At 35.0% G+C, this 19,450-nt stretch overlaps 1 protein-coding gene and 1 pseudogene across 1 annotated transcript in view; both read left to right on the top strand.

The window, feature by feature from the left end:
• SHOC1 (shortage in chiasmata 1) overlaps nt 1–19,450 on the top strand; it is an 85,846-nt gene that overhangs the window by 31,854 nt on the left and 34,542 nt on the right. The window contains exons 8-15 of the mRNA XM_025912656.2: nt 491–641; nt 1,586–1,687; nt 2,760–2,865; nt 7,588–7,673; nt 8,408–8,650; nt 12,508–12,924; nt 14,618–14,746; nt 17,572–17,745. Coding sequence (XP_025768441.1) covers nt 491–641; nt 1,586–1,687; nt 2,760–2,865; nt 7,588–7,673; nt 8,408–8,650; nt 12,508–12,924; nt 14,618–14,746; nt 17,572–17,745 — 1,408 coding nt within the window. The remainder of the gene's footprint in view (nt 1–490; nt 642–1,585; nt 1,688–2,759; nt 2,866–7,587; nt 7,674–8,407; nt 8,651–12,507; nt 12,925–14,617; nt 14,747–17,571; nt 17,746–19,450) is intronic.
• On the top strand, nt 15,098–16,916 carry LOC147574995 (phosphatidylinositol 3,4,5-trisphosphate 5-phosphatase 1-like; annotated as a pseudogene).

The following is a 19,450-nucleotide window of genomic DNA, read 5'->3' as shown; positions in this document are numbered from 1 at the left end:
AGTGTAATCAGTAGCCATAAAAGACATTACTCAGAACATTGCTTATAATACATTTTTGGCTAGTATACCTCTGTTTTTTTAAAGTGTTTGCATAACATTAAAATTTTTGAATGTTTAGTTTAAAATTTGGTATACCAATTAGGGGTGCCTGGGTGGCTCAGTTGGTTAAGTGTCCAACTCTTGATTTTGGCTCAGGTCATGATGTCACTGTGAGGTTGAGCCCTGCATTGGGCTCTGAACTGACAGTGCAGAGAGCCTGCTTGGGATTCTGTCTCTCCCTCTCTCTCTGCCCCTCCTCCACTTATGTGAAGATGCTGTCTCTCAAAATAAATAAATAAACATTATAAGTAAATAAATAAATCAAATTTGGTACACCAGTTAAAGTTATAAAATTATATAAATTTAATATAAATTATATATATCTGTTTATGAATCCAGAAATATTTATCTGGAAAATCTCCCTAAAAACTTGTTTTACATATTATTTCAGCCATCAATTTTGCTTGAGTGTGAATTCTTAATACCTACAAGCCTCAAACAAGAAGTTGATATTCCATCACTCACCAAACTAAAGGAATCGTTAAACTTAATGCCAGAAATAATAAATTATGTAGATGAAAATGAAAAGCTTTTCAAAAGAGGTGAGAATAAATTTAAAAGTATATTACTTGTAAAACTACTTAATAATGTTTGTTGTAAAAATGTGTTGATTAAACTGTTTTCTGAACCTCCAGATTTTTGAAGTGTCTATAGTTTACATGGTGGAATCTTAGAATTATTGTTGATGAGATTCTTTTCTCATTGTCTTTCTCTTTATATACTTGCAAACTTAAAACCTCTCTGAAATTAACCATGTCAAGATAATTATACAAATAAAGCTAAATCACCTATGACTTATTCTAATTTTTTAAAATTGTTTTCTTATAAACAATGACAAAGTACTAACAACTCTTAGGCTGAGTTTAGTTATATAAGGAGAAGCACAGAGTGAGGTTATGACTCATGGAATCAGATGACTGGGAGAATCATAACCTAAAATGTAGATGTTTTTATCCCAGTTAGATTTAGTAAATATTGTTGAATTCTTTCTAATGACAATTTAAGCCCAAATATTTAACTACCTTTTTATTTAATTCCAGTTGAAATCATCAAAGATTATAATATTACAAAGGAGGAAAGGGAGATTTATGATGTCCATTAAGGACAGGGATGCTTGCCATTAATAGATCATAGACTTAAAGGAATCCTTGCAGACAAGGCTAAATCAAGTGAATTACTGATCAATCTATAAGTCAAAGCAAAGGAATGAAAAGTCAGTCTAAGAAAGTTGATCAAATTCATACCAGAACTTGAAAACATAGTAGAGCTTAAAACTGCAGAGTGGCCCGCTGGCTTGTTAGGAGGACAAAATCTGTGAATGCTAATGTAAAGGACAAGTGACTTTACTGAAGTGTTACACTCCCAGCCTTCAGTTGGCTCTGATGGTATACTAAGTAAAACAGAGTCACTGCCACAGTGGAATGAGAAAGATTACCAAAAAACTGATGTAATAGTTATGCTGATAGTAAACTTTCTTCCTTTTCAGATCTTACTACCAAGCATGGAATTGGCATTGAGGATATAAAATGCAGCTCCACAGAGATTTTGGCCATTCAAAGCTATGGTGAACCGGAGTACAATCAACCAGGTAGAAATTTTGAATAAATCATTGAGTTTATCAGAGATTACCTCTATGTGATGTAAAAGTACAATACATTCACATATAAGGTCTACTATGAGACAGTTTTCACATTTAAAACTTGATTATTGCAATCCAAGTTGTCATTTTTTTCTCTTATCTATCCATTTACATTTGTTATGATAATTAACTCTATCCTTCTGGCATCAAAACTGAATAATATACAGAGGGAATTAAAAGATTGAGGAAGAATGGAGGAAATAGCATTAATATTAAGATCAGAAATCTTATAATATTATAGTTCAGTAAATAAAATTTTATATTTTATCTCAGTGTTAGTAATCTTGCTGACCCTTGTTATACTTTTGTAAATTTGACTTTTTAATCACCCAAAACAATCCTATCATTTTTATTATTATTATCCTACCAGATTTGGACTCTGAATCATCTTTTGTTCCACTGTAATGCCAAATTGTGTTGCTTCTTAACTATGTTGATGGTACTGTTATTTAGTTACATTTTGGAAGTTATATTTATGAAAGTGATAGAAACACACCGACTACTTATGAATAAATGAGTTTCAGTTTCTCAAGCCCACCCTATAAATCTGTAACTCTGTGTTGGGCCACCTAGACTCTAGTTGTATTAAGGTAAAGTATTAGTCGCCATTAATACTATTTACTTAACTTCACCAATATTTCGTATGGAGATAAAAGTAGTACTGTCTCTGTAGTACTGACAACATAAGTTTCAGAATTAAAAGCATTATTACATATAAGACTCTTAGAGTTTATTTCATACTATAAACTCAATATAGTTGTCAGTGTATTTTTTTTAAATCACCACTATCACAGTTGAGATACCATGAGATAAATGTGTAAGTCCTTATATGGAAATTTAAAACTATCATTTTGTATTTCAAGTAACCCAAATGTCTTTTTACTAAAAAATTATTTTTGAAAATTTTTATTGTAACAGAATGATCAACATAATAGTTATTTATAAAAAAAGTTCTAAATTATACCTAATTTTATTTAAGGTTTATGTAATTTGTTATTTTTTAAACTTTTATGTATTCTAGTCGAGTTAGAAATGCCACTAACTCATCTATATCAAACAAACCAACATTCTTCCATGACTTCATTAACAGGACTTCAGACATTTCCATTTTCTCCTAGTGAAAAAATGTAAGTAAAGAACTTACTACATTTTACCTACTAAAATGTAAGTAAAGAACTCAAATTGTGGGACACCTGGGTGGCTCAGCTGGTTAAACACCGGATTCTTGATTTCCATTCAGGTCATGGTCTCAAGGTCATGGGACTGAGCTCTGTGTTGGGCTCTGTGCTGAGTGTACAGAGCCGGCTTGGGATTCTCCCTCTCCCTTTCTCTCTGCCTCTCTGCCTCTCTCTCTCTCTCTCTCTCTCTCTCTCTCTCAAACTAAAAATAAATAAACATTAAAAAATATATATTAGCAGGGTTGGATTCATTCTAAGATGTCTTTCCTTGGCTTCTAGATAACTTCTTATGGTCTTTCCTCCGTTTGTGTCTGTCCTAATTTCCTAATCTTATAAGGACATCAGTCATATTGGATTAGTAGCCATCTTAACCACCCACCTCATTTTAACTTAATTACCTCTTTAAGTCCGTCTCCAAATACAATCACATTCTGAGGTACTGAGAGTTAAGGCTTCAGTATATGAATTTTGGTCACAATTCAGCCCATAATAAGCAACCAAGAGCCCTGAACTAGAGTCAGATTGCCTGACTGTATCACTTATTAGCTCTGTGACCTTAATTGCCCTGTGCCTCAGTTTCCTTATCTGTAACATTGGGATATTTATAGTATATACCTTTCAGGGTTGTTATGAGGCCTTTTAAGAGATTTTCAAAGCTTTCTGACCAGGAATAGCCAAGGACCACAGGGCAGTGTGGACAGGGGTCCCTCCATAGATTTGGCTGTCAAATTACTCCTCTAGGAGTACTAGGGGTCACATCCCATCTCTAATAGATGACATCCACTGACCTTGTTTACCTGCCAATGTACTATTGGTGTTGGGGGAAGTAGACATGTAGAACCAAGTATTGATCCACAAATCTGTTCAATTCCCCATTGTTTCTGTACAGTATAGTCTGTAATCTCAGAATTGACATTGTAGGGCTGGATCATTGTATTCTAGTTTGAGCCAAAATTGTATAGATAGCTTAATAGCCAGCATTTTTGCCCTCCAGGGGAGTCTTAGATACCTTTGGTTGTTATCTTCTACCATGTGGCATATATGTAACTTATTTTCTAAATTAGATTAATCTGCTATCCTGGAATTGTTGATCCATTCCCCTGCTCTGAGGCTAGTTACAAAACTAGGAGCATAACCAGTAGAGTCCCTTTGTTCCCCACTGTAATCCTGAAACTTAATGAGTGACGAGTCCAAAATAATATATTTTCAGAAAAATTACAAGAAAGTATAAAAATATCTGATGAATTGTTCCCAGAATGGACACTTTGGGAGCTGAGTATTGAGTTTTGAGTTCTTATACTGAGTTTTGAGTTCTTAGCTATGATTGACTGATATATCAGAGAACACTGCTGTTGGGTTACTTGGGAGTAACTCATCCCTAGCTACTCAAGATTTCTATTAATGGTCTCAGGAAGGTGTCACAGCACAAGATGGAGGCGTCTGGTATTGAGGATCCCAATTACCTTGTTTTGGCAAAGAATTGTGTCATTTGGGGGATAAATTGGTGATATACAGAACTCTACAATGAACCAGAACTGCCCATATCAGATATGAGCTCTAAAAAATAGCATCGAACAAGTACAGAAACTACATATAATTTGTTTAAATACTTTCAGTCCCTTTGCTGAGGTGCAGATATTTATTTGTAGGATGTAAACTGTCTTTTTTAGTGCTCTTTTACTCCATATACCCTAATCCATCTGTTAAGGCAGATTGGCAATCAGAAACAGAAACTAGCAGAAATTTAGTACAATCTTGAATTTCAATCTGATATTAAAAGTATTTACTTAACTATAATAAACTCCTTTTAATTACACAAGTTATAGATCTAATTGTTATAACTCAAATGTCTAATTAGAATTTATGAAACTTAAGTCTTTCCTATGTTTTATGCTTTCCCTAAAGTTAGAACAAAGAAGGCTTTTTTAAATTAGCCAAATGTTTCCAGTTTTCAAAGAGTTTGTAAGGAGAACATGAACCCACCTAGTCTAGAGAAAATGCAAACAAACTTGCAATGCTTCAAGTTGAGCTCTGTTGTGTTTGGGAGAAAAAAAATTTAACCAGAAATATATTTTACTTTTATGTTGTTAAGCTACAGATATCTTTTCATGTCAGTATTTTTGACTACCTTATCCTCTCCTTTTTAGCTGCTCAAACATAATTCACACACCATGCATGTTATCCATTTAAAGTATAAAATTCAATGGCTTTTACTATATTCACAGTTGTCCAACCATCTAATTCCAGACTTTATCACCTCAAAAAGAAACCCGTATCAATCAGCAGTCATTTCACATTTCCCAGACCTTTACCCTCACCATTAGGCAAGCGCTAATCCACTTTCTGTCTCTACAGACTTGTCTGTTCTGGACATTCAATAATTTTTTGTAGTTTACAAAATATAAGTTTTACAATTCTTGTGTTAAATTTACTCCTAAGTATTTTGTTGTATTGTAGGTTAAATAGTTTTCTAAATTTCATTGTCAGATTGTTCATTGCAAATATATAAAAATACAAGTGGCTTTAGTATATTGCTCATGTACTATACCTGCCATCCTGCAGAACTCATTTATTAGTTGTAATAGTTTTATAGTGGACTCTTCAGGATTTTCAACATATAAGATCATGACATCTTGCAAATAAAGTTTTACCACTTCTTCCTTTAAATAAATAAATAAATAAATAAATAAATAAATAAATAGCCCAAAGGTTCTAGGGCCATTTGAAACAACTTAAAGAAGTTGTCTCACCACTGCTACATTCATTAGCAAGAGATAAATCACTTTCATTTGGTTTATGAATATAAAAATCTTAAAATTCCTATATTCAAAAGAGATTTATACCTCAACTGTGAATCTAAAAACAAAGAAAAAAGTTAAAATTAAAAAAACAACAGAAGGAAAAAATAATATGTAATGTTATTGTGCTCTTAACTTGCTTTTATGTCCCCAATTACTTTTATTTCAGAACACATTTTTGCGGAAATAAACCCAGTTAATAAATATTTTGAGTGATTACCACATGTCAAGCTCTATGCTAGATTTTTAAAAAATTTTTTTCAATGTTTATTTATTTTTGAGAGGTAGAGAGTACGAGCGGGAGAGGGCCAGCGAGAGAGAGATACACACACAGAATCCGAAGCAGGATCCAGGTTCCGAGCTGTCAGCACAGAGTCCGATGTGGGGCTTGAACCCACAACCGCAAGATCATGAACCTGAGCCAAAGTTGGACACTTATCCAACTAGCCATCCAAGCGCCCTTCTATGCTAGATTTTATGGAGCTAAAAAGAAAAGTCTGTGTAGCATCAGACTTTATTTCCACACTGATTACTGAATTGTGAACATATTTTTATATATGACCAAACAATATATCAAATGCAGACATGTCTTCAGAAAGTTCCATTAAGAGTGAGAATATTTGTTTATATTATGGTCTCCTGATGGACTTAACTTGCTTTCCTTTTGTTTTAAAGTAATTGCTTTACTTTACTTGGCTCAGTTGGTTAAGCGTTCAACTTCAGCTCGGGTCATGATCTCATGGTTTGTGAGTTTGAGCCCTGCATCGATTGGGCTCTGTGCTGATAGCCCAGAGCCCAGAGCCCGGAGCCTGCTTCGGATTCTGTCTCCCTCTCTCTGTCCCTCCTCCACTCATTCTCTCTCTCTCTCAAAAATAAATAAACATTAAAAAATTTTAAATTAATTGCCAATAATCTGAGGTGTCTGGTTTTCAAAGAGATCTTGGTAAGGTTCGAGAATTATCTAGAATCTCACATTTTGCCACCACATGCTAAATTTTTGGATTATGTGGGTAAATTGGATAGCTTAGACATAAAACCTAGCTTTCTACTGCACAGGACTGTCAACTAGCAATACTTATAATTAGCATACTCACATATGTTTTGTATGAACAGAGAAACAGAATACCATCAATTTTTGTCTTGGAGTAAGAGATTTGCAGCCATAGATTAAGGGGTTTATGGATTAATGGTATCTTCCCTATCAAGGCTAGTAACTTCATAGCTACTGATAAACTGTGATATACACTAATTGTCATGCATATTTCTTCCTTTCTCCTCCTAGCACCCTGTAACATGCAAACAGACATAAATCATTCACTCACACACACACCAAGAATGAAGGACCTGAACTAAACTTTAGGACTAAACTTTTACCTTCCTGAGAAGGTAGAAAAGACAGAACTGTTCTTTCATTTCATAATTCTGACTCTCAGCCAGCAGAGGCTCCAGAATTTGTTTAAAATGGACTTGGGGACAAGCCCATTTTGTAAAAACTTGTGTTAAAGCTACTGTTTTGTATGGAAAACACAGTAATTTTACCTAAATTGTATTTTTATTTGGGGTGGTTTATAGGGTTGGTGCTGGCACACTTCATAGTTGGAAGTGTTCCACTGAGGGAGCTAGAGGAAGGAGTAAGTTATTGGCAAGCAGGAGCAATTCAGGTAACACACTGCCACACCTTCCCAGGGGGAGGAAAACCAAGTATTTGAAATTTGGCTTATGGAACTCTCTACTTAGCTTTACACACTTACAGAGTTAATTTTTCACTCCTTTCGAATGTAAAAAATACTTAGAAAAAGAACTTTCTTAAACTTTTCTTATGCAAAAAGCCTCAATATTATCAATGTATTAAGCTTTAACTCTTCTTTTTCAGTAGTTTGCTTACTGCTGAAGAATCGGCTACCAAATACCATATGGTGTGGCAGTTAGAAAGCTCTTTGAAACCATTTTTGCTTACAGGTAAAGATTAATTGACTTTGAATGCTAAACGAAAAGTAAAGGTGAAACCGTGTAATCAGTAGAAATGTATTGTCAGTTTTGTTATTTCTTTATTATTGTTACTGTCATTATAAAAATCACAGTTCTAAATTAAGGTTTCGAAATTTTTCATTTTAATTTTGGGTAGATGCTTATAATGCAGATAATAATATTAAGTAGTTGTGCTACTTTGATTCCTCCCTACATTATGATTTGCACTATTTAGTTTAAAGTAATGAGGGAGAAATCTCTGTGCCACAATATATAAGATGATAGCCATCATGAAATCTGATCAAATATATCTTCTTGTTTAGGTTCATTATAATAAATTAGAATCTCAAATTTAATTTAATTAATTAAGTTCTTCAAAATTAATTTAATTCTTCAAAATTTTATTAAATATATTAATTTAGTAATTACTAAAATGGTCAAAATAATGGTTCTATCTCCTACTAAATATTAGAATAATTTTAACTTCATGATATTTCCATAGATTGAAAAACATCCCTTATGTAACTTCAACTGCTAGAGTATTACAAATATTAGCATCTTGAAGACAAAATACTAGCTATAACTTCAATTTTGACTTTTTTCCCCAATGTGTGAAAATCTATTTCATAAGCAATTTTCAGTGTGGTTCTATTTATTGTGTTTTTCATCTCTTTTTCTCTGTGGACTGTCTCTTTTTGTTGTTTGGTTTGTTATTGTTTTGTAAGTGCCAAGAGCTGAAGAGCCCAATAGTCAATATTCAGTTACAGATTTGAAAAAGATATTTTCTATTGAAGAAGAAAGCCTTGTAGTTGATCCTGTAAACCCAGAGTGGTGGGAAAAAGAAGGACTAAATCTAATGGAGACAGAAACTTTGGAACATCTGAATACATATTTGTGTCATGATGATCTATCTGCTGATGATACTAAAATGGAGATATTTTTGCCTACAAAAGTACTTCAATTTGAGTGTAAGTACATAATAGTAAATATCACTTGTGTGAATTATTCAGAATGAGAAAATGTTTGATACTGGCTTTCCATTAGGTGATTGGGAAGATATAACTAAATTCCAGCATTCAGTATTAGTTCTGGCTCTGCCAGAATTTATAACTTTGAGCTTCACAAAGCCCCACTTTCTGCCTTGAAAAAAAATGAAGTTTGACTAGCTCATCCTAAAATCATTTACTGTCCTAAAATTCTGTAGTCTCAGTTTTTAAATTTCTAGCCATTTTCAATTAAAGTGACTTTGTTTCTTTTTATAAGTGATTAATTGCCAGCTCAATGTTTGTCTACATCAGCTTAGACACAAACCAGCACTGTTATTTTTTGATCTGACAGGGGAACTCTGGGTATTCAATAATATGTAGTAACCTGTGTTCAACAATATATAAGCTTCCTTTGTTACCAAAGAGTTTGCTCAACATTTTAAGTTACTTATACAATTATACAATTTAAGACAGCAAAAAATGTCTTGTAAGTACCTATTTTTCAAGTATTTTGGTTGCTATATGTGCCACTATAGTAAATGGAGTATTCTTAGTCTGAATTATACTTTTTTGAAGTATTTATGAATTATTTTTAAATCTTTGTGCAATAGTTACTAAATTTAGATCTTAAAGAAGTTGGTAAAGCTCACTTTTAGTTTATTATAGAGTAAATAATATATTTAAAAGTGAATTTTAGAAATTGTGTATATTAGGAGACTGCTCTAAGGAGATAGGAATTGGGGCAAGAATTGTTATCAGCAAAGAGATGTTTCAAAGACAGAAGACAGAGGGCTTTGGTAGAAGGGAGGATAGATAGACTATGTTAAAGAAATGCACACCAGTCTATCCTAAGGCCTAGATGATTACTCAGGGTAGAAGAATAATTTTAAAAGATATTAAGTCAGATTGCTAGACAAAGAAAAAGGAGAGGAAGATTTTATGGGGTCTTCAAATTTCCAGAATAATGTATTAAATCTATAAGACTAGTAAACTCTTTATTATGATATGTAACTATTTTGAGGTTAAAATAAAACATATGATTCACCTTGATATCCAATAGAATTATGATGATAGTTTAATTCTGAAGTCTAAAAAGCAGTAATAGTATCAAGAACTCATTACCAAGTTGTCAGGATAGGGCTGGTTAAACAGTAGAGGAAAATATTCAGAAAAGTGAAATGATAAACAGTTCATATTTGCCTACTAAACATACCAGGATATCTCTAGAAAATATCTCAGAGGTTGCAAACTGGTAGCACTCAGGTCCTGGTATTTTATTTAGTTACCAACATTTACAATTTGGAGGGTTACACATAAATGACATGTATTTTGAGATTGTCTTTAAAATTTCAAAGACCAGACCCTTAGTCTTATATGGCAACAACTGCCTGGAGCCAATAGCAGCTCACCACTTTAGACAGGCCTATAGCAGCTCACCCACCTCCAATTTGCCACAGTTCCCAGCACTCATAAATTGAGGCCAGGTGTTAATTGGCATTTAGCATTACTTTTGCATTTTTATCTTACATTTAGTGTAATTAAGAGGAAAGTAAAATGTTTCTGATACCAGTATCTCTAATAAAAGCAAAAACAAAAACAATTATTGCAAGAAAAAAGTTCTACATTTTGGAAGAAAAAAGTTCAAAATTTATCATCCTAAAGATTATGATTTAGGGGCTCCTGGGTGGCTCAGTCATTTAAGTGGCCAACTTTGGCTCAGGTCATGATCTTGTGGTTTGTGGATTCCAGACTCATATCCGGCTGTGTGCTGACAGCTCTGAGCCTGGAGCCTGCTTCAGATTCTGTGTCTCCCTCTCTCTCTGCCCTGCCCCTGCTCGCACTGTCTCTCTCTCTCTCTCTCTCTCTCTCTCTCTCTCTCTCTCTCAAAAATGAGTAAACATTTAAAAAAATTTCAAACATTTAAACATTAAAAAAAAGATTATGATTTAAGCATATACTTCCCTCAGTAACATACCTTATTTATCTGGGCCTATAGGCATTTAAGCTTTTTTGCAAATTTTATAAGATATAATATACATATAATTAAATGTACCCATTCTAACTGTACAGTCTTATGGATTTTGACAAATGTGCATACCAATGAAACTACCACCACAATGAAGATATAGACTATTTCTATCAACCAAAAAGTTCCCCGTGCTCCTTTGCATTCTGTAGTTCCCACCCCTCTCTTCTTCTAACCTTCACCCCTGACCCCAGGTAACCACTGGTCTACCTTCTGTCACTATGTATTAGTTTTCCGTATTCTAGAATTTCATTTATGGAATCATATAGTAACTCCTTTGTGTTTGGCTTCTTCCACTCAGCATAACATTTTTGAGATTCATTTACAATGCTGTATGTATCGCTATTCACTTCTTGTTACTGAAGAATTTTTCATATGGATGTACTCCAGTTTGTTTATCCACTCTCCTGGATTTATTTCCCAGGTTTTTACAGGGAAAGTTAGGAATAAACCTTCTATGAATCTTCTTATTGAAGTCTTTTTGTGAACATATGTTATCATTTCTCTTGAATGAATACCTATGAGTACAATTACTGGGTCTTATGGTAGGTGTATATTTAACTTCATAAGAAACTAGTAAATTGTTTTCCAACGTGGTTGCAAGATTGTGCATTCACATTAGCAATGTGTGAGAGTTCTAGTTATTCTATATCCTTGCCAACAGTTGGTATTGACAGTCTTTAATTTCAGCCATTCTAATGGTGTGTTGTAGTATCTCATTGTGCTTTTAATTTGTATTTTCCTGATGACTAATGATGATGAACATCAGTTAACATGGTCATTGGCCATTTGTATATCTTGCTTTAAAAAATATATATTATAGGGACTTCTAGGTGGCTCAGTCAGTTGGGTATTCAACTCTTGGTTTTGGCTCAGGTCATGATCTTGTGGTTCATGGGTTCGAGCCCTGCATTGGACTCTGCTGACAATGCAAAGCCTGCTTGGGATTCTCTCTCTCTCCCTGTCTCTGCACCTCCCCTGCTCACTCGCTCTCTCTCTCTCTCTTTCAAAATAAGTAAATAAACATTAAAAAATATATTATAGCTTTACTGAAATACAATTCAAATGCCATACAACTCTAAAGTACACCATACAGTGGTTTTTAGTATAGTCACAAAGTTGTGTAATCATCACCATGATCAATTTTAGAACATTTTTGTCATCGCTCAAAAGAAATCTTGTACCCATTAGCAGTCACTCCCCATTTTCTACAGCTGTGGAACCACTAATCTATTCTCTGCCTGTATAGATTGCCTATTCTGGATGTTTCATATAAATGGAATCATACAATATGTGGTCTTTTGTGACTGGCTTTTTTCATTTAGTATGTTTTCAAGATTCATCCATGTTGTAGCATGTACATATCTTATATGAAGTATTGTTCAAATATTTTGTCAAATTTTAAATTGGCTTTGCTTTTTAAATATTAAACTAGGAGAGTTTTTTATATATATTGGATACAGTTCTTTTCAAGTATATGTATTATAAGTATATTCTTCCGATCTGTCAATTGCTTGATACCTAAGTTTTTGACCTTTAGACTTAATTCTAAGCCTATTGGCAATAGGAATTTTCTGGAATTCTTTACCTGGTAACCTAACTCCAGTAGTAAGAAAAAAAGGTGCAGAAATTTTGCCCTTTTAAAAAATTTATTTTATTCAGGTCAAAATTGATTTTCAAAGCAATAAACAAAGTACTTTTAAGGATCAAATTATATTAATAAGAACCTATAAATAAAAGTTATCCTAATACCCTAGCAGAGCACCCATTTATTCATGGATGTCATTTGGATATTTTTATTTTCTGTTTTCAGCATGGCTAGAATATAAAAGTTGTTCCTCACCTATTGCACTTATTAATGAGAAATCTACAAATGATCGTTTATTGCTCCCACAAAAGATTTCATCTCTGGCAAAAGAAATACCAGACCTGTGTTTTTCTGATGACTATATATCTGTTAAAAGACCAACAAAACAAGAAAAACCAAAGAATGATCTAGAAGTAGTTTATAGAATAAGCCAAAATAAAGAAAATGAAGATTACTTGGAACTTAACTGCACAGTACCATCTATTGAATCATCTTCCTCTCCAAAAATTGAAAAATCATCTTTTAAACAAGGTAGAAAATGGAAGAATGATTTGGACCTTTTGAATGACTTTATTGTACTGCGAAATAAACATAGAACTTGCACCTCAAAGACTGAACTCACGGGCAGTAAAGAAAATGATGGTGGGTAACTTAGTAATAGTTTGACATAAATATGATAGCTTTAAGGACTAAATATATAATTTACTACAGAAGGTAAGGAAATAAAGCTCTTTCAAATAGAATATATTATTTTTCAAAGCCAAAGAAAACATCTTTCATTCATGATACTTATTGAGTATGGAGATCGATGTGGATATTTGTATATGTATTTAGACATAGATGTAGATACGAATTTTCCAAAAAATTTAAAAGTGCATTTGAACTTGTGAAAAAGTCACTATTTGTAAAACTTGATTCCTACAACTTGGCCATACAGATTCATGGTATTTCTAACTTTTGTTGATTGTTCTGCCATTGTTTTTTCTCTTTTAGCTGACAGTTCTCAGTATTATAACTTATAATGTGTACTTGAGAACATTTTGCCCATTTGATTGTTTATTACTCTTTTTAACTTTAACAAAGAGTTTCTGTCTGAGTTGTAACTGTTTTACATTCACTGCTTAAAACCATATCAAATGTAGTATGTGTCCTATCATTTCACTTCCGGTAAAAAAGGAAAAATAGGTATTCTAGAATATGTTTGACATAAGTTACTCAGAAGAATTAAGTACAAGAATATATATGCGTGAGAGTCACAGCATACTTAGGTCTTACCATCTTATATATTGTTAATGTGGAATTCTGCTGTCCACAGCCAGCCCATTTGATTCTCAAACTAAGCTCCTTTTTCCAACTTAGCCTTTGTTAGTAATAAAGGTAGTGTTTTGGTATATATATTTTACTTCTTCCCTTATTTTATAATTAATTCAGGGGCAACAAAGAATGTTACAACTTATTAGGCCCCCTCAAAAACTCTAGTAATTAGTATTATTTAATCATAACTATTCCAATTATTTATAGTTAATGAAAAATATACTTGAAAATAATAACATAATCTAGTTTAGGATATTTTATTCCATTGTTTTCACCATATATTTAAAGTTCATATTTTAAAATGTTTCAAGGTAGTATTATGTTTCTAAAATTATCTGGTAATCATATTATTAATAGATAACTTTGCTATCTAGTTAAAATAAGTAACTATAAATAAATTAATTAGTTATATATATTTTGTAATCCTCCACACTACTTAGAAAAGAAGGAAGACAACTGAACTGTATGCCAGGCACTAAATTACATATTAGAGATAAATATGATACTGTTGCTGACCTTGAGAAGCTTATAGGCTCAGAGAAAATGCCTGAGACCTAAAGGGTGAGTGGTAAGAATTGACCTAATTAAAAAAGGTTAGAGATAGGGAGGGCTTGGGGCATAGGAAAGAATTAATAGCAGAAGGAAGGGTATATGGAAAGTCACAGAGAAATGAAGTTGAGCTGTATGTGCCTTTTAGGTGTCAGGAACTGTACTTGGTATTTATTCCTTATAACAGTATTCACAATAGGTATATTTATCTGTATTTTACATATGAGGACACTGAAGCTAGTGTCAGAATTGACACTGAAACAGTGATTTGATGCCAAGATTCTTTCTGTTATGGTCATTCAGCTTCCTACCCAGCACTGTTGTTACGTCCATTGACCTGAATAGTTGTTCACTTTAATACTGACATATTTCAAGGAAGAACTTTAACAATTATGATCATATTATATCAAAGCATTTTAAGTAAAGTGACATTAAGTTTCCCTGAATAATGCAAATTAATATTTTTTATTAGAATTTCAAGATAAAGAAGAACATTCCTTGACTCTTCAAGAAGAAAGTCCCATTGTTTGTACTAATAAAGTCATAGAGAAAATAAGTCAGGAAAGGAAAGTAGACAAGGTCATTGAAATTCAAGCATCAGGTATGCTGTATGCTTTTAAAGTGCATTCAAATTAAGTGAACTTGAAGCCTTTTCTGAGTATCTAGGACATACCTGATTTTCCATGTTATTTTCTTCACTTGTTTCAGATGTTTCATCATGCCATTCCTACTTTCAAGTTATTCCTGGGCCTGGAACGCCCCCATTCACTGCCTCTGCCCCTTTCCATTGCCCTACTCCAGTCCACTCAGTGTTATTTCTCCCTTCGTTTAAACTTCTGCTTCTCTATATTCATCAGACAACAGCAGACTACAGCTGCTCACACCGTTCTGCCCAGTCTGGAAAAATGAACTGATGTTGCTTACTCCCTCTATTCTTTTACCCATTGTCAGCATGATGTTAAAAAAGCTACCGCCGTTGGGGCACCTGGGTGGCTCAGTTGGTTAAGCATCCAACTTTGGATCAGGTCATGATCTTGCAATCCGTGGGTTTTAGCCCTGCACTGGGCTCTGTCCTGACAGCTCAGAGCCTGGAGCCTGCTTCAGATTCTGTCTCCCTCATCCTCTGCCCCTCCCATGCTTGTGCATACCTCTCTTTTTCTCTCTCTCTCAAAAATAAATAAACGCTTAAAAAAAATTTTTTTTAAAGCTATTGTTTAAATGATTAAACAATACTGATTAAAATGTTTGCTTCTTCTGAGAAGAATATTCTTCGACTCCTAAAGAACAGCCTGCTTAAGAATATCATGCTCAGTCTCCTGCTCCCAGCAAAGTCACCCAGACTCTCCCCTCCCTGGAGTCTCTGCAGAGGCTGTTTGACCAGCAGCTCTCCCCTGGCCTCCCTCCATGGCCTCAGGTGCCTGGTGAGGCCAATCCAATCAACATGGTGGCCAAGGTTAGCCAACTGACGAGTATCTTGACCTCCATTGAAGACAAGGTCAAGGCCTTGCTGCATGAAGGCACCAAGTCTCCCCATCAACGTTCCCTCATCCTTCCTGTCACCTTTGAGGTAAAGTCAGAATCCCTGGGGATTCCTCAGAAGCTGCAGCTCAAAGTTGATGTTGAGTCTGGGAAACTGATAATTAAGAAGTTCAAGGATGGTTCTGAGGACAAGTTCTACAGCCACAATAAGATCCTGCAGCTCATCAAGTCTCAGACGTTTCTGAACAAGTTGGTGATTTTGGTGGAAACTGAGAAGGATAAGACCTTGTGGAAGGAATATGTTTTTGCTGATTCCAAAAAGAGAGAAGGTTTCTGCCAGCTTCTCCATCAGATGAAGAATAAGTACTTAGAGCAAGCAGAGCCAGACATGATCACCATCTTCATCAGCACCTGGAACATGGGTAACACCCCCCCCCCCCCAAGAAGATCACGTTCTGGTTTCTCTCCAAGGGGCAGGGAAAGACTCAGGATGACTCTGCCGATGACATCCCTCATGACATCTACGTGATCAGCACCCAGGAAGACCCCCTGGGAGAGAAGGAGTGGCTGGAGATACTCAGACACTCCCTGCAAGAAATCACCAGCATGACTTTTAAAACAGTTGCCATCCACACCCTCTGGAATATCCAAATTGTAGTGCTGGCCAAGCCAGAGCATGAGAACCCCATCAGTCACATCTGCACCAACAATGTGAAGACGGGCATCGCCAACACACTGAGAAACAAGGGAGCCGTGGGGGTGTCATTTATGTTCAACAGAACCTCCTAGGGCTTTGTTAACAGCCATTTGACTTCTGGAAGTGAAAAGAAACTCAGGCAAAACCAAAACTATATGAACATTCTCTGGCTTCTGCTCTGGGAGACAAGAAACTGAGTCCTTTTAACACCACTCACCGCTTTACCCACCTCTTCTGGCTTGGTGATCTGAACTACTGTGTGGACCTTCCCACCTGGGAGGCAGAAACCATTGTCCAGAAGATCAAGCAGCAGCAGTACGCAGACCTCCTGTCCCATGACCAGCTGGTGATGGAGAGGAAGGAGCAGAAGGTCTTCTTACACTTTGAGGAGGAAGAAATCACGTTCGTGCCCACCTACCGTTTTGAAAGACTGACTCGGGACTAATACGCCTACACTAAGCAGAAAGCCACAGGGATGAAATACAACCTGCCTTCCTGGTGTGACCGAGTCCTCTGGAAGTCTTACCTGCTGGTGCATGTGGTGTGTCAGTCCTATGGTCATGATCTCACGGTTTCATGAATTCAAGCCCATGTTGGGCTTTGTGCTGACAGCTCAGAGCCTGGAGCCTGCTTCGGATTTTGTGTCTCCCTCTCTCTCTCTGCCCCTCCCTCGCTCACTCTGTCTCTGTCTCTCAGAATAAATGAAAAATAAATTTTAAAAATTCAGAGCAAAAACAAGAATATGCTCATTATTAACATCAATAAGAAAATATGACACTTTTTTAATATCTTTTCATTCTCTTCAGTTTTATTTACAACCTTTAGATGGTAATGCAAATCTTTATTGACATTCTAGTGAAAACTAGAAACAATTTGTCATTGTTATAAATTTGTTTGGCTTAAGGTTGTAAGCTAATTTCAGTGGGGGGAGAAGAAAAAAATTATGTGGTTCTCTTTATATGGCTCTTCATACTTGCCATGCCAAATTAGTTAATGAATAAATATTTTCTAATAAGCAGGATAGTCATAAAATTATACTAATTCTACAGAGGGTTTTTGGTTTTGTTGTTATTAGTTTATTTAGAATAAATATTCTAAAATGAGCCTCTGTACAATCTCTTGATCTTTACTCAGAAAAGAATTAGGATGGAGTTCAGTTTTCCAAGAAGTGACATGTTTAATTGGTTTGTCAAAAAGAGCAAGCATACCATCCTTATAAAACACTATCTTTAATGCTTTTATTTTCACAGATAGCCAGTGCCAAGCATTCTGTCTCCTAGAAGCAGCAGCTACTCCTGTCTTAAAAAAACTTGTATGCCTCTGTACTCTCCCTGCTGCTAATTGGACATTTGCCACTGTCATTTTTGATGAAACAAGATTCCTCTTAAAGGAACAAGAAAAAGTAATAAGTGATGCTATTCAAGGTGAGTACAAATAAAAATCATACTATTTAAAAGAATATAAAGTTATGGATTATTGTATCAAATGAGTAAAAATTGAATATAGAAGGTATAGTAATTAGTCATGGATGAAGGCATAACTGTAATTCAGCATATGACAACCATAAACCAATACTGGAGGATCAGCTAAGTGAGGAGAAATAGGTAATGAATATCATCTGGCTTTGCTTCTCAGTGATACTTCTAATTGGCATATATTACTTGACAGGTTCCTATTGCCCCCAAACCAAATTAACCCTATTATTGTTAACATCTGAACCACCTAATTCCCTCCCAAAAGTGGGGTGGGGGGGAGGTAAAAAAATAGATTAATTAAAGTCACTCCTTAACTTTTGCTTCTGGACAAGATGGAGAAACAGGGATTGGATTTACCCTCCTTCAAGGAGGAAAAAAAAAAACCAAAAACAAAGGTGAAATACATGAAACCAGTTTTTAAGACCCTACACATCAGGCAGTGAGGCAGTGATTCCTGAGAGATGGGAAACAAGGTCAGCCCTACCATTGCCCTAGCTTACTGCCTTGAAAGAGTTGCCAGGCCATAGCACAGGGAGAGGTACCGGGGCAGAGTCAAGTGGACAGTCTGCACTGAGGAAACAGAACTGAGTGTCCAGGGAGACCAAAGGCCATGTAGCCTCTTGGCTAGAGGTCAAAGGATAGAATATTAGAGAACAGAGAGCTTCACACAGAGTATTCGGCAGAGTACTGATCAAAGAGTGTATATGAGGAAACCACTTGAGGTTGGGGAAGGAAACCATCTGATGGGATTAGAGGGAATAGCACCCTGCATTCACACAGGGCAGGGAATAATGCCTGCTACCACCAGCTAGGCTAGAAAAACTCATAATTCATGGGGCACCCAACAAGATAGAATTCACAGTGTCTGACATCCAATCAAAGATTATCAGGCATAACAAGAGACAGGAAAACACAACCCATAATGAGAATAATCAATCGAAGCAAACTCAGTACTGACAAAGATGTTAGTATTATTAGAGAAGTACACTAAAACTTTTTATAACTGTGTTCCATATGTTCAGTAAGTTAGGGACATATAAAGGACACAAATCAAGTTTCCAGAAATGAAACTACAATGCATGAGATGAAAAAATGCACTAGATGGGATTAGTGGCAGATTAAATATTGCAGAAGAAAAGATTAGTTAACTTGAAGACATAGCACTAGAAACTAAAATAAAACACAGGTAAGTAAAAAAAAAAATCTAAAAAAAGAAAGAAAAGAGCATCAGCGAGCTATGAAACAACTTCAGATAGCCAGACATAATAGCAACCAGAATTCTCAAAGGAGAGGTAAAAAGAGGGTAAAGAGAAAAATATTTGAAAAAATAATGACTGAAAGCTTTCCAAACTTAGTAAGAACTAAAACCCATAGATCCAAGAAACTCAGTGAACAGCAAGCACAAGAAACATAGTAAAGCCACACCGAGGCATATCATAATCAAATTGCTCAAAACTCGCAGTAAAGAGAAAATTGTAGGAGCAGCCAGAGGGAAAAGAAAAAGTATGTTACATAAGGAAAGCAAAGATAAGGATGACATAATTTCTTGTCAGAAATAATTCAGGTGAAAAGACAGTGGAGTAAAATCTTTAAAATACTGAAAGAAAAAAACCTTAGTTGTCTACACTAGGCAAAAACATATTATAAAAGCAAA

This window comes from Puma concolor, chromosome D4 (assembly GCF_028749965.1).
Source record: "Puma concolor isolate L17-30 chromosome D4, mPumCon1.1.hap2, whole genome shotgun sequence".
Taxonomy (NCBI): domain Eukaryota; kingdom Metazoa; phylum Chordata; class Mammalia; order Carnivora; family Felidae; genus Puma; species Puma concolor.
Note: the sequence above shows the minus strand (reverse complement) of the source record. Positions and strands in the feature narration are given on the sequence as shown.